General features: G+C 35.8%; 1 protein-coding gene across 2 annotated transcripts in view; it reads right to left on the reverse strand.

Annotated features, from left to right (window-relative positions):
* Nucleotides 1–2,101: 2,101 nt before the first annotated feature.
* Nucleotides 2,102–14,858, reverse strand: part of FBLN5 (fibulin 5) — a 52,728-nt gene continuing 39,971 nt past the window's right edge. For both annotated transcript variants that reach the window (XM_087922098.1, XM_026713165.2), the window contains 3 exons: nt 9,277–9,403; nt 7,178–7,370; nt 2,102–5,982 (listed from right to left, as the gene is read on the reverse strand). In XM_087922098.1, coding sequence (XP_087778224.1) covers nt 5,821–5,982; nt 7,178–7,370; nt 9,277–9,403 — 482 coding nt within the window. In that variant the 3' untranslated portion in view covers nt 2,102–5,820. The remainder of the gene's footprint in view (nt 5,983–7,177; nt 7,371–9,276; nt 9,404–14,858) is intronic.

The raw sequence follows: 14,858 nt of genomic DNA on the forward strand, positions 1-14,858 counted from the left end.
GGGGTGATTTTTTTATATTTTTATTTTTTCCAGATTTTGTTTTATTTTACTTTATTAATTTATTTGATTTTTTTTGTTAGTTTTTATTGTTTTTTATTTTTATTTTTTTGTTTTAAGTATGGTTTTACATTGTGCAATCTGCCTTGAGTTGCCATGGGCGAATAGGCAGCAATATAAATTAAATAAATAAATGCTACTATGGTGAATAGATCTTACTCCCAGATAAACAGTATTAATTCAGGTTGATTGTGATTAAATTAATACACCAAGATATGGTTGTCATTTAACATCTTCAAGCAACAACATCTGTGTATCCTATATCCTTGGGAAGGATTTGATAGGCGGATAAAAATGCCAAATCCAGTCTAAACATCTGGATGACTATAACAAGCCATAAACAAGGCAGTAGCAATAGGGTTACAATATAAGTGCACAAGAATTAGGAAATAGAGAATAGGGTCCTAGGTCTGAGGGAAGGGCTACATGGAATGTAAATGCAGCTATAAAAAATTTCAATTTCATAAAAGACAAATTACAGTTACAAAAAAAAATTACAGCTTCAGAAAAGGAAATACACATCTAAAACTCAAGCAAGCTCATTTACAAAAAGCTAATCTATGTTACAAAACAAAAAGCTAATCTATGTTATAATAAATTCAACTAGATTTATATAATTGTCATAATTGATTTAGTATAACATTGCTTTTTTCTGTAGATATTTGATCTTAATCCCCAAGTTAATTCTACTATCCATTTAGCACTTAGGAACACTTAACACTAATAAATAGATTCCCTTTTCTTAGGAAGAATATATGGGAGAAGAGCAGATGCATTCCAGCATGAAACAGAGATGAAACAATATGTCACATTCAGACCTAGTTATTTAATCTGGCAAGCAATGTTATGGTTTGATTTGTACTTTGTAATCTGCAATTTGTGGTTTACCTTGTTGGCATCTAGCCAATTAAAGTTTATTTATCAAACCGGCAAACCATGTCCTGCTATCTTAATGTGTATGGATTGCATATATTCAATATGTGACAACTGCAGCTGGACTATCTGCCATTCTTTCATCAGACCTACGCTTTATTATGATAGTCTAATAAACTAACGAGATAAGAATTTTATGACAGCAGTTGTCATAAAAGGCAGGCCAAAAAATAATTGTGACTAAACTGGTTAGCAAACGGACAATGAGGGAAGACAAAAGATGACTGAGGATCATGCTGGACTAGAATCTGAACTGCTGAAGGTTTATTTGTCCCTACTCTACTTGGGCTGAAGCGTAGCAGAGCTGCCTGAATACCATAAAGTAGTAGGGATTGCCAACCAAGTGTAATTAATGTCTTTACTTAACTCTACAGGAGATAGAAAGGAGAATTAGAAGTAGCTGTCTGCTATAGAGACATATAATGGTGACTTGGGAGGAAAAGGATTAAATTAGCAATACTGGTACAGATAGCAATAAATCACTCCCAGATTCCTGTTCCTTTATGGCTGCAACAGAAGAGTGGATGAGGGAAAATACTGGTTTTAACTGTCTGATTATAATACTATTTATTTATTTTATTCTGTCTTTATTTTGGAAAACAATATATAATTAATCATTCATATTTAAAGACAAAACCAACATCTTCCTATCTCTCTGTGGTTCAACTGGGTGGCTTTGGATCAGTCACTCTCTCAGCCCAACCCATCTCAGAGGGTTATCTAAGTGCCTAGTCCCCCAAAAAGTAGGAGGCAGGAGTATTAAGTGTGTTTGCTGTCTTGAGTCATTTATCCTGTGTTTATATTTTTTAAAAATAATAAAGGCAGGATAAACCAATAATTTATTTATTTTTTTAATCTAAATCTGACTCGGTTTGCTGGTTTGCATAATATATTTAACCTCAGCAATGTATGGAAAAGTAACAAATAATGATTGGCTAATACTTTTTTTCCAAATAAAATAATCAGTTAATAATAAAATGAAAAGAAACATTTGGTAGCAAAGAAGGAAGAATTTACCTTTCATCTCTACAACAGTAGCCAAGGAGCACAATCTACTGATAAATTCTTCTGGAAACCCACCGCAATGCATGAGCATCACCCAGAAGCAAAATTATGTCCTCAGGCATAGTTTATTTACTTAATAATTTCAATATATTTCAGAAGGATTTTCTCCGGTTAATAATTTCCTCAGCACATTTTTCATAGAAATATTTCGCCATTAATATTGGCTTTTTATACAGCAAAGAAAAAGTATTTCTGACCCTTTGTGTCCAAGCAACACTGATGCAATTGCATTGCTTCATCATATAATACACTGGGGGGGATTTTTTTTCCCTTTTGTGGGTGAGCTGGAACAGGAAACAAAATAATTTCAGTAAAGCACTAGTAGATGGTCATTTGATTGTTAGGGAGAAAAGTCACATTATTAGCCAATAGTACAAAAGTAATGGACAACCAAATAACTATTACATATTTTTCCATATGCACATGTAAAGTACCTGTTTTGCACATAAGCAAAAAGATAGTTCAGCATTATATGCACAAGCAAAAGTACAACTTTGGAGCAAGTTTTTGGAACTTTGATAAGAGAAATAAATGCTCTCAAGCCTTTCCTTGAACTGGCAAGGAAGCTACTCATGATCTTCACATAATCTGAAGTAATTATAATTATTTGAAAGAAGTCATCCAAGGTTTGCTGCTGTTTAGAGTCCAAACTTAGATATATTGCCAAATATAATTTCCCTTTTTAAAAAATTTGCACATCTTTTTTTTTTACTTTGAATAAAAGTTTAAACAACTTATAAATTAAGCACAGCTGTACTAGGAATAGAGCCTCTTACGTGATCAGAACATTCAGAAAAATATAGTCCGTTAGTGAACTTGTACATTCACAATTTGGTTCTGAACAATGTATTTTTTTCCAGGAAACCTGGTGAAACCAGTGAAAAATTAAAACAATTACAAATAAAAATACAGTTTAAAAAAAAAATCAGTGTATTGTTTGAGTTATTGAAACTAATACAAAGCATATGTGCAGAAAAGCAATTATTAAACATACATGTTCTGCAAATGATAGAATTATGTTCATTGCTACTATGATTTGTTTTGATTTTTACTCCTATAAATAATTGTTCCCCAAATATGTGTGTAAGTGCAATCACAGCTATGATCTCAAATCCCAGGACAGGTGCAATCAGCTTTTTAAAAAATCTAATCCTTACTGAGCTTCTGTTGAAAGTTGGACCACATACATTATTTTGAAAATGCATTGAGAAATCAGATTCAGCATAGCTAGTTAGTGCTTCCTTAATCTTATGTGATTTTATCTATAGCGGCATTCTTTAAAATGTTTATAATATAGTAAAGTATGAAGTAATTCATGTATTGGAATATTTAAGAGATAAACTATTCCTATATATAAAAGAGCTGTAAAAAAGCTAGTTTGGTTTACTGGTAAAGCTCCAAACAGTGAGGACTAGCTGCATCTTAGGCACAGAGCCAACTGGGTGACCTGGTTTCACTTATTGGCCACATAGTCCCAAAGGTACTTTTCAAAAGGCTCCTGGACTTTCTTGGCTCTTTCCTTGAAAACATTTCACTTCTCATCCAAGAAGCTTCTTTGGTCCTGACTGAATGGTGGAAAGAATATAAATATAAGAATATAAATTCTTCCATTCCCCACTATTCAGTCAGAACCGAAGAAGCTTGTTGGATGAGAAACGGAAAGTTTTCAAGGAAAAAACCAAGAAAGTCCAGTTGCCTTTTGAAAAGAATCTTTGGGACAAATATGATCTGGTTGACTGAGAATCTCCAGAGACATTATTGATCACATGATTAAAAACCACAGTGATTCACGTAATGACCATGATAAAAATGATCATAAAATTGAGTCCAGTCATGCAATGATGGGTAACAACAGTAATTGGGATGAGGAAGTCCATAATTAACCAACATGGTTATGAAACGTGTCACCTGGCATGACCATTTGAGGTCATTAGGCAAATCCTGTGTGTGTTATGTCACCTGATCACAATTTGTGACCTCCTGCTGGTTTCCCCATTGACTTTGCATGCCAGAAACCAGCAATAAGGTTTCAAATGACAATCACATGACTTTAGGACACATCATGCAGTCATGTGATTGCGTGGAGCATCATAATTGCAAGCTAGTTGCCAAGCAATAGCAATTAGACTTATATACTGCTTCACAGTGCTTTATAGCCCCCTAAGCAGTTTACAGAGTCAGCATATTGCACCAATAATCTGGTTCATTTTACTGAAGGATGGAAGGCTGAGTCAACTTCGAGCCTGTCAGGATCGAACTCCAGACTGTTGGCAGAGTTAGCCTGCTATACTGCATTCTAACCACTGCACTCCTAGGCCAAGCACCCAAATTGTGATCATGTGCACCCCCAGAGATGCCACGACAGGTGCAATTTTGAGGACCAACTCTAAGTTGCCTCATTCAGAACCATCATAACTTAAAACAGTTGCTGAACGAGTAGCTGTTAATCAAGGACTATATGTAGAACATATAACACTGAATACAGCACACTTAGTTTTTTTCAAGATCAACCGACTAGCCAATTTAATGGCTGTGGCTACTTGTTACTTGAGGCATTAGATAGAGGTTTTGCCATTCTGCTTCCTGAAGTCTTTGGAAACAGTAGGGACTAAGCTAGGAACTTATATACTCTCATATTAAGCCATCCTTATTACTAGCCTGGGTATCTTTTTTCTTGAATTGTAGATGCATGTCTTTTCCTATGCAGAAAAAAGAAGAGTAATATAAAATAAGCATAATAAAATTATGTTAAGAGTTGCTAAAATGACCTATATGTGTGGATCTTTTCTGCTGATTTCATATTGAGCTATTATTACACAGCAGTGGGCTGCTTTGAGATTATTAAGGAAATGAGCCTGGAATAGATTATGAAAAGATAATGGCCTCTTTTTGAGTAAATAACTCAAAGTATGTCATTAAGTTACATGCATACTATCCATAATGGCCAATATCTAAAGAATTATTTTATGTCTGCCTGATTTCTTGTGCCTGAAATAACTTTTTTTCAAATCTGCTAAAGTTGAGCATTAAACTTGACATGCCATCTATGTTGTTTCAAAACACCGTTTTTGAAAATTATCTCTATTTTAAGAACAGGTTGCCTAGAGTGTAAGTGGGTATATTCAAGAAGTACAAGCACAAAGCTAACCTAAGCAGGCGTAATAGCTGTGGTTGGTTTGGATTCTAGTTAAGATCTCCAGGCAGTCAATTTCCTAGCCTGGAAGTAAGAAAGGGGGAAAGTATAAAGCAAAGCCAATAAGGAATTATTCCTCCTGAATCAGACCCAGGATTCAGAATGTAAGATTATTCCATATTTTTTTGAGAGAGAGACTAGCTGATGCTTTTCTGGTTCCACAAGCATTTTTTCTTACATTTTTAGAAAGCAGAACAGTAGAAGCTAATTTTTCCCAGTTTCTCTAGTGTCTTGGCCAAACAGTATTGCCATTACAGTGAAAATCTTCACAGTTTTTAAAGCTTTTAATCACACTTTAGAAAAAGTTTGGAAAGCAAGACCAAAGTATCTAAACACTCATGAGCAAAATAAAATAAAATAAATCTGTGGAATCCACTGATAATTCAAAGCTCAGGTGTCTCTTAACCACAAGAACTACTGTCCAGTTATTGTAACATGAACCATTGTAACATGATTTAATACTAATTTCAGGTTGGATTGTGAGAAGACTCCTGAGAAGAAAAAAGAGTAGAAAATAGTCCATTTTCAGCTGCTGCTGTGGTAGTTTTAAAGAAAGCAATGCCAGTCTAGGTTTAGAAGGGATATTGTGATACATAAATCCTCAGTCGAATGACAGAACTTCCTCTGAAATTGATGACAGTGTTAACAGTGACCATCTCCAGGTCCAACACAAGGTCACGTGGCCCCTTCAGAGGACGGGTCATCACAAGAGTGGCACTGATAGGTCCAGTTTGCTGCATGGAGAAAGCCAAGGAAAAATGTTGAAGTACTTCAAGCATAGCAGGTGGCCGAAAGCTGCCTTCTTAAATATTTGTAACAATATCATGGCTCTGTTATGGAAGATTTATTTGTGTTGGTATCTCAAGGCTGTGACCATAATCACTATGAAGAACACTTATAACAGATCTGTGCCAAACCAGAGCGTGGTGTTGGTGCTGATCTAGAATCTATTGTTTGGGGCAGAGTGGTCTGAGCCTGAACTGAGTCCTGCGCCAGCAGTTTGCATGGAAACCAAGATGCCATTTGACTTCTGTGGATCTAGTTTTGAATAAATACTGTATGAATGCAAAGGGCTGTTGTCTACATTAACTGCTGCTTTTTATGGTTCCTTCTTTTGATTGACTTTATTTGTTGACTGCTGCTAATGTTCTGCAAGAGTTGGAGTAGCAAATAAGATGGATATTTCCCTGCCTTGCGGGAAGGAACAGATTGGGGAAATAGCTCAAAAGAAAAAAGGGTGAAGTCAAAAGACATGGGGAAGGAGGATCGTATTTATTATTTAAACAACTGGTTTTTCACCTGATTTGGTTCCCAATAGCTGCAAACACAGCTTGAAACAATGGAGCCAGTCTTGGTTTTCAAAGATTGTTTAAATTTAATTTCAAAGAAATAGATGTCTGAATTGTTCCCCTTGCTTGTTCCTTCTTTTCACTGATGGAAGTGTCTGAGTGGACAGAAATTGCTTTGTCAAAGTGCCCCTTAAAATTGCATCCCCATCTAGCTCTTCATAATCTTCTTGGGGAAAAGACTTTAATTCACTGCATCAAGTTCTGGAATGAATTAAGGCTCTCTCTTCTGGCTCACTGCCTATTCTACAGTGCTCAAAAATAAAATGATTATATTGAGTAAGGTGAAAATTCCATCTAATTAATTTTCTTTTTCCCAGTTAGCATATAGTTCCCTAAAAAAGTCGCAAACAGGTTGTGGATATAACTTCCATGTTATCTCTAGTACTTGCTAAGTGCAGGCAACATTGCCTGTGAATGTCTGAAACTGTTTTTTTTTTAAATCTCAGGTAATGGCACTCATCTAGTATTCTTTATAATATGAATATTTTTGTGATTTTACTATTTAAACAGTAACCTTAAAATAATACAGACCATTTTAAAAAGAAGACAATGGAAGGGTCTATTCATAAATCTCACTCACCCGCATATAGAATTCTCTGCCTTCATTTCCTGACTTAATCTGAAAGATGTAATAAGCACCAGGGTAGCGAGAGGTTGCTTGCATCTGAAATACATCGGCAGGCACAGTACGTCCTGATACATCCATGTCTCTGTACAAGATGGTGAATGGCTGGTCTCTACAGTTAGGGTTTTCAGTTGGACATATACAATGACTGATGGAACAAAGAGAAGAATATTATTATTATTGACTACGGTTGCATAGTTAGCCAAATGTTTAGACTGCACTTGACATTTTTGTCCATCTATCAACCTATTGATTTACAAGGATCTAGGAAATTTTTAATATTATTTTAATAAAGCTTAACAAATTTATTATGGTGCATTATGGTGAACTGTTATGTTAGCTCTAATTTCATAGCTCATATTATTTTTACTGTTGTAATCAAATTAATATAAGCAAATAAGAATGCTACTTTCTTCGTTGTTTAACAGCAATCACACGAGTGCTATTTTTATACTGAGATAGTTTACATCTTAATATATATGTTTGAATGTTTTACTATTTTGTTTTATATTTCATTGATCTACACATTTTGCAAATGGTCCAAAGATTTGGCGATGGTGGTTGTTATTAGAGTATTGTGTTACATTATCTAGGAGACCACAATGCTATTTCAGAGTAGTAGTTTGGCTACCAATTTGCCAGCTCTGTTGTGAGACATGCTTGCGAGCTTCCCATGGTGTGCCACAAGAAGGCCAGTCGGCTTCATACCAGAAAGAAAGATAAACAGTTTCCTGCAGTGTCACCCATCCCCAGAGTCACCTTACAAACAGCGTCACAACTGGGAAAATTTAGAGCCAGCAGGAATCTGACTGACTGCACAAAGCACCAACTCATCTCCCCACCGAAGTGGTACCTATTGATCTACTCACATATAACATGCTTTCCAACTGGTAGGTGAACAGAAGTTGAGGCAAGTGATGGAAGTTCACCTCACCACAAAATACTTGTACTAGTACTTGAACCACTGAAGCAAAACGCTAAGCCACTGAGCTACTGTACCTTTCAAAGGCTTGGTCAGTGAATGAGGTGAAAATATAATAAAGAATAAAATACTGCAGAACATAAAATGATAGTTTTCATTTCAAAAATAAAGATGATGATCCATGTTATCATATAATATACAATAGGAAAAAATGAAAATAAAAAAGTATATCAGCTTTATTCCCTAATTTATTTAACTTTTGTATGCGCAAATTATTTCAGCATAAATTATGGTCAAAATATTTAGAGTTTGAATTCATAAATCTAAATTCTTCATTGCTTGAAGAAACATTTTTAATGTTTTTTTAGTGTTTTTTTAATGTTTAATGTTATTTTCCATTTTTCTCTAGGTGTTTAATTATGTATATGACATTGCACTTTTAACATTGAAAAGAGATCAGAGATGACAGAAGGTCCTTAACAGAAGATGGGTGAAAGCAATGTATTAATAACATACTTATAAAATATCTATAATTAAAAACTCAATTTTAAAGACAACTGTATATATTACAGGAGAACATGATTATGATAAATGCTCATAAGCACTTTTTCTATTTCAGTTGTAAATAGCTGACTATTCTGCCACCTGGTGACCCAATAAAGAACTGTTTGGTAAGTTTTTAACATTGAACATTTCCATTCTGAGGAGATAACTTGAAGGAATGAGTTTAGAATGAAACTATGGAAAATTGCAAACCATGCTGACAAATATTTTGTATATTTGAAAATGCTAGTTTAGAAAGACATGCATATTATAAAAACTGTATTTTTAGTTATTGGCTATTTTATATGTTACACAGCAAGAAACTGGATCTGAAAATGACTATGCACTTAACAAGTGGCAATCCAATCCTTTGATATCTTTAGGAAATAAATATTTTCAGTCATTGGTCAATTTCATATTACGTTCATCTCTCAAAAATAATGAGAGAATACATGCTCAAATCAATATTGAACAGGGCTAACAACCAAAAATAGCAAGTGCAATTTGAAAATAACCAAGCACTACACTGTTTAATGTGCTTCCTGGATAACATGATTGCTCTAATTTTTTCTATTAATAAATCACTCACTTTTCATTGATCCGGATATAAGGATCCTCGCATCTTACTGGGTCTAGACATTTGAATCCTCCTTGGACATTAAAACATGTTTGCTGCACATTACAAGTATGATTCCCAACCTCACATTCATTAACATCTAAAATGAAAAAAAAACAAAAATAGAAAATATGGCATTTTAATAAATGTGTTAGTACACATTGTTCATTCATAATAAAAACATTTTTTTAAAAAACCCTGTAGGGTGGAGCCCATAGGATGAAAGATTGGGGTCTCCCATTTCTGGGTCTATATATTCTCACCCTCCTTTCTTGGCTTTGAATAGCAGTGGTTTGGGCTGCCAGTTCATACCCTGCCTTACTTGGCAATCTCCCTTTAACACCTTCATTCTTTAAGACTACACCAATTCAAATAAAACAACTATAATACAACATTCAAATACAATGATTTATTATACTTTACTTATTCTTTGCACTGAGCAAGATTATAAATTGCAGTAGAAAGGTTGAAATATTCCTGTTTAAAAAACATATCTAAGAAATAAAACAAGAGTTTTGAAATAGATCTTTCTCTATTTCAAGTGGATTATCCCTTTTTTAAGAAAAAAATGTTTTTTAACTTAATTCCATGGGAAACTATGGAATCCCACTGATTTTTTTTTTAATTTTGTCAATTGCTTACAAGATAATAGGTATAAGTAAAAACATAGTTATGAATACATGGACACATATAAGAAAAATAAAAATAAAATATAAAAGAAAGAATAGGACAGGGACGGTAGGCAAGTTGGTGCGCTTATGCACACCCCCTACAGACCTCTTAGGAAAGGGATGAGGTCAATAGTAGACAGTCTAAGGTTAAAGTTTTTGGGGTTTGGGAAAAAAAAACACAGAGTCAGGTAGAGTATTCCAGACATTGACCACTCTGTTGCTGAAATCATATTTCCTGCAATCATGTTTGGTGTGATTAACCTTGAATTTGTATCTATTGTTTGCTCTTATGTTGTTATGGTTGAAGCTGAAGTATTCATTGACAGGTAGGACATTGCAATGTATGATTTTATATGCTATACTTAGATTGGACCGAAGGCGGCGTAGTTCTAGGTTTTCTAGAATTTCGAGTCTGGTGGCATAAGGTATTCTGCAATGAGTAGAGGAGTGGAGAACTCTTCTTGTGAAATATTTCTGGACTTTCTCAACTGTGTTAATATCAGATACGTAATGTGGGTTCCAGACTAATGAGCTGTATTCAAGTATTGGTCTAGCATATGTTTTGTACGCTCTAGTTATTAGTGTAACATTACCAGAGAAAAAGCTATGTAAGATTAGGTTAACAACTCTTAACGCCTTTTTGGCTTTGTAGTTACAATGAGCTCTAGCACTGAGGTCATTTGAGATGAGTACTCCAAGATCCTTGACAGAGTTTGGATCAACAAAAAGGTCTTGACTATTCAGCCTAAATTTTATTTTCTGATTTTTTTTTTGCCAATATGTAGGACAGAGCATTTATTTGTTGAGATTTGAAGTTGCCATTTGTTTGACCATTCTGATACATAGTCAAGGTCTCTTTGAAGGGTAGCAGTATTGTCTGTGGTATTGAATAGCTTTACATCATCAGAGAAGAGAATGCAGCTGCTCTTTATACGATCACAGAGGTCATTTATGTAGAGTATGAAAAGAGTTGGTCCTAGAACACTGCCTTGGGGGATACCACTGTTGACAGGTACAGAATTTGATAGGACGCTCCCAATTTTGACCATTTGTTGTCTGTTTGACAGGAATACTTCTATCCAGTTATGCAGGTGTCCAGAGATACAATAAGATTTTAGTTTTAGGAGCAGTTTGTCACATACCACTGAATCAAAGGCTTTACAGAAGTCTATGTAAATTGTGTCTATTGCTTTGCCCTGATCGAGTTGTGTAATCCATATGTTTTTGTAGTGTAAGAGTTGCAGATTACATGATAGCTTTTTCCTAAAACCAAATCGTTTATTAGAGAGTAGGTTGTTTGTCTCTAAGTGAAGGATAATGGATTGGTTAATAATTGATTCCATGACTTTACAGGAGATGCAGCATAAGGAGATTGGTCTGTAATTTTCAACTAGGCTGGGGTCTCCCTTTTTGAAGATGGGGATGACTGTGGCTTGTGACCATAGGTTAGGCAAGGAGCTGGTCTTGAAAGATTTTTCAAAGATTATGCTTAGAGGTTCGGCTATGGCAGTGGATAGCTTTTTTAAGAAGTAGGCACATATTCCATCCGGTCCAATAGATAGGGATGGTTTTAGATTGTGTAGTGCTTTTTCAACATTGTCTTCTGTAAAAACAATATGTATTAGATCATTGTAGTTGTCTGTGGCTCGGCTAGGAAATACTGGGCATGATCCATTGCTGTTTACAAATACTGAGCCAAAGAATGTGTTAAAGAGGTTGGCTTTAATAGTGTCCTGAATATGTTTTCTTCCTTGATGTCCCAAATTTCCAAGCCTTAAATTTTATGAATCCAACAAAGAGGACACAACTAATGTGATTCTTTTGTATATGATACAAAGTCTGGCTGAATCTTGCAATTTGTAGTCTGAATGTCTGCCATAAAGACTGGGATGTTTTAAGTGAGTAGGGTTTAAGACTGCAATATTCAGCAGTCCTATCAGATAATCCCTTTCCATAATATGACATTGAGTATGTGTAAGGGAATCTTTTCCAAACCGTTGCCCAATGTTCGGTGGTCTTGGGGTATATTGGATCTTAATTCCTGCTTTCAGTTAACAATGATAGCAATATCATCTGATATAAATCTAACACAGATGTGGAGACTAACAGATAGGGATGTTGGAAATGGACCCTTAAAATTTGGATTTGAATTTCATCACTACGAAGCTTATTGGCATCCTTAGGGAGCTTATGCACCCACAACTTCATCCATCTGATGTAACTATTAGGAGACTCAAATGAAATTATACACTGAAGTCTAGAGATCTTCAAAGGGCTGGTGAGATGTGATGAGGAAAAATAAAACAAATTTCCATTATGCATAATATTGGACAGTGAAACTTTCTGATGTGTGAGAACCATAACTGAACAATGATCAGCACAGCCAATTTTATAATAGAGGAAAGGAGATTTATTAATAGGAAAATTTAAAAAAAATGCTTTTTCTGAGTTCGTTTAGGAAGTAAGGCAGAAGAGAGGTCTCAGATTGGCACTTAACTGCATTCATGGGTGCGGAAAGCAGAAGCTGGCACTGGACCTGGCTAGATGAAATGCATTGTGAGACGAGGCAAGGTGAGACCGGTGGAGAAGCCTGGAATAGCCAGCAACCTGAACACTGCTAGCTAATTGGTGTAAAGATAGTTTGTCCCTGCAGTGCACCAAGGCTAGGTGCACAAGTGCTGAATGGAATAAACTAGCAATCTAGGCTGTCAGGACTGCATTGTGTCTAGTATGTGTAGACTTTTCTTACATACACTAAATAAATAAAGCAATCTCTTAAATAAGGAGCAAGTAGAGCAATAAAGACAGAAGAGAGACCTTAACTTTTTATCTACCTGTTGCCCACTTGTGGTCAGTAGGACATGTACCATTGGATTTGAACTTTCAATGCAACAAAAAGCATTGAATGAACACAGCTTTACTTCAGATTTTGAGAAGGATTAGATTTCTAAAGAGGTTACTTAACATTGGTTACAAAAACCACATAATTTCTTTCACTTCTCTGATGATTTTCTGATGATTTTTTTTTTCTGATGATTTTTCACATACTGTATAGTAGTGTATTTAAAAAAAAAACATCACTGTATCTCTTGTCTTTAGCAAACTAAAAACAAAAATGCTTGTTTTCTTACTAACTGCTATTGTCAGGCATTGGGAACTAATAGTTGAAATATGTTTAGTGGCTTTTATAGCCAAAGTAGATCTAGGACCAGCCTTCTGAACAATGTTCATCTGTGCAGGAGAACAAACACTTTGTATAAATGAAATATGCTTCACAGAAAAGAGAACAGGTCACAAATGACTGGAATAATGAAACCTTAAGAGACCAAACTGGAACTTGCTTGCTCTTGGGGAAACTTGCTTGCTCTTGGGGAAAACTATAGCATAATTTGTGAAATATCTGGGTAATCTCATGAAATATATTTTCCAGTTTGTAAGCCAGTATATTTTTGGCAAAAAGAAATTACTTTTGGCCAATTATTATACGTTGGAATGCACCAGATGAGAGGGATATATTAATAATTGTTACATGTATTGTAGATAAGATAGAATCTGACAAGGCCAATCTTACATGTAGAAATACTAAACATAAGGAGCAAACTCACCAACCCACTTGGAAATTTCTACAAACTGTACTAGATTTTTAACTCTGTGGACTTTTTGTCACATTCTAGGAAGATACTTTAAAAGAAGGTTTGAAGGCATAACTTGAACATGATTTTACTATAAAGTGAAGAATTTAGGAGAGAAGACTCTCAGACATCAATAAAGGATCCCTACTTTTGTAATTTGGCCTCTTATATGTTTGCAGCCTCTTTCAACCAGTCTGTCAATATAACCAGTTGAATTTATGGAGACTTACAGTAGTTAAACTCTCATGGCTGATTGATCCTTATGAGGCGAGTTCACTCAAGTTCATTCCATGTTATTGAATATGAGTTCATAATATAGTACTAAGATAGGCTAGATTTTAAGCTAGATAACTAGATCTGCCTATCTTGGATATCTTAGAGAAAATCATATGAACATAATTTTGACAAATATGTATGTTTATACACTGCTCAAAAAAATAAAGGGAACACTTAAACAACACAATGTAACTCCAAGTCAATCACACTTCTGAGAAATCAAACTGTCCACTTAGGTAGCAACACTGATTGACAATCAATTTCACATGCTGTTGTGCAAATGGAATAGACAAGAGGGGGAAAGCATAGGCAGTTAGCAAGACATCCCCAATAAAGGAGTGGTTCTGCAGGTGGTGACCACAGACCACTTCTCAGTTCCTATGCTTTCTGGCTGATGGTGTGGTCACTTTTGAATGCTGGCGGTGCTTTCACTCTAGTGGTAGCATGAGACGGAGTCTACAACCCACACAAGTGGCTCAGGTAGTGCAGCTTATCCAGGATGGCACATCAATGCGAGCTGTGACAAGAAGGTTTGCTGTGTCCGTCAGCATAGTGTCCAGAGCATGGAGGCGCTACCAGGAGACAGACAGGCCAATACATCAGGAGACATGGAGGAGGCCGCAGGAGAGCAATAACCCAGCATCAGGACCGCTACCTCCACCTTTGTGCAAGGAGGGACAGGAGGAGCACTGCCAGAGCCCTGCAAAATGACCTCCAGAGGGCCACAAACAGACTCCATGAGGGTGGTATGAGGGCCCGACATCCACAGGTGGGGGTTGTGCTTACAGCCCAACACCATGCAGGACATTTGGCATTTGCCAAAGAACACCAAGATTGGCAAATTCGCCACTGGCACCCTGTGCTCTTCACAGATGAAAGCAGGTACACACTGAGCACATGTAACAAACATGACAGGTCTGGAGACACCGTGGAGAACGTTCTGTTGACTGCAACATCCTCCAGCATGACCGGTTTG

The sequence above is a fragment of the Pseudonaja textilis genome, chromosome 1 (assembly GCF_049901715.1).
Source record: "Pseudonaja textilis isolate UNSWEBS1 chromosome 1, rPseTex1.2, whole genome shotgun sequence".
Classification (NCBI taxonomy): domain Eukaryota; kingdom Metazoa; phylum Chordata; class Lepidosauria; order Squamata; family Elapidae; genus Pseudonaja; species Pseudonaja textilis.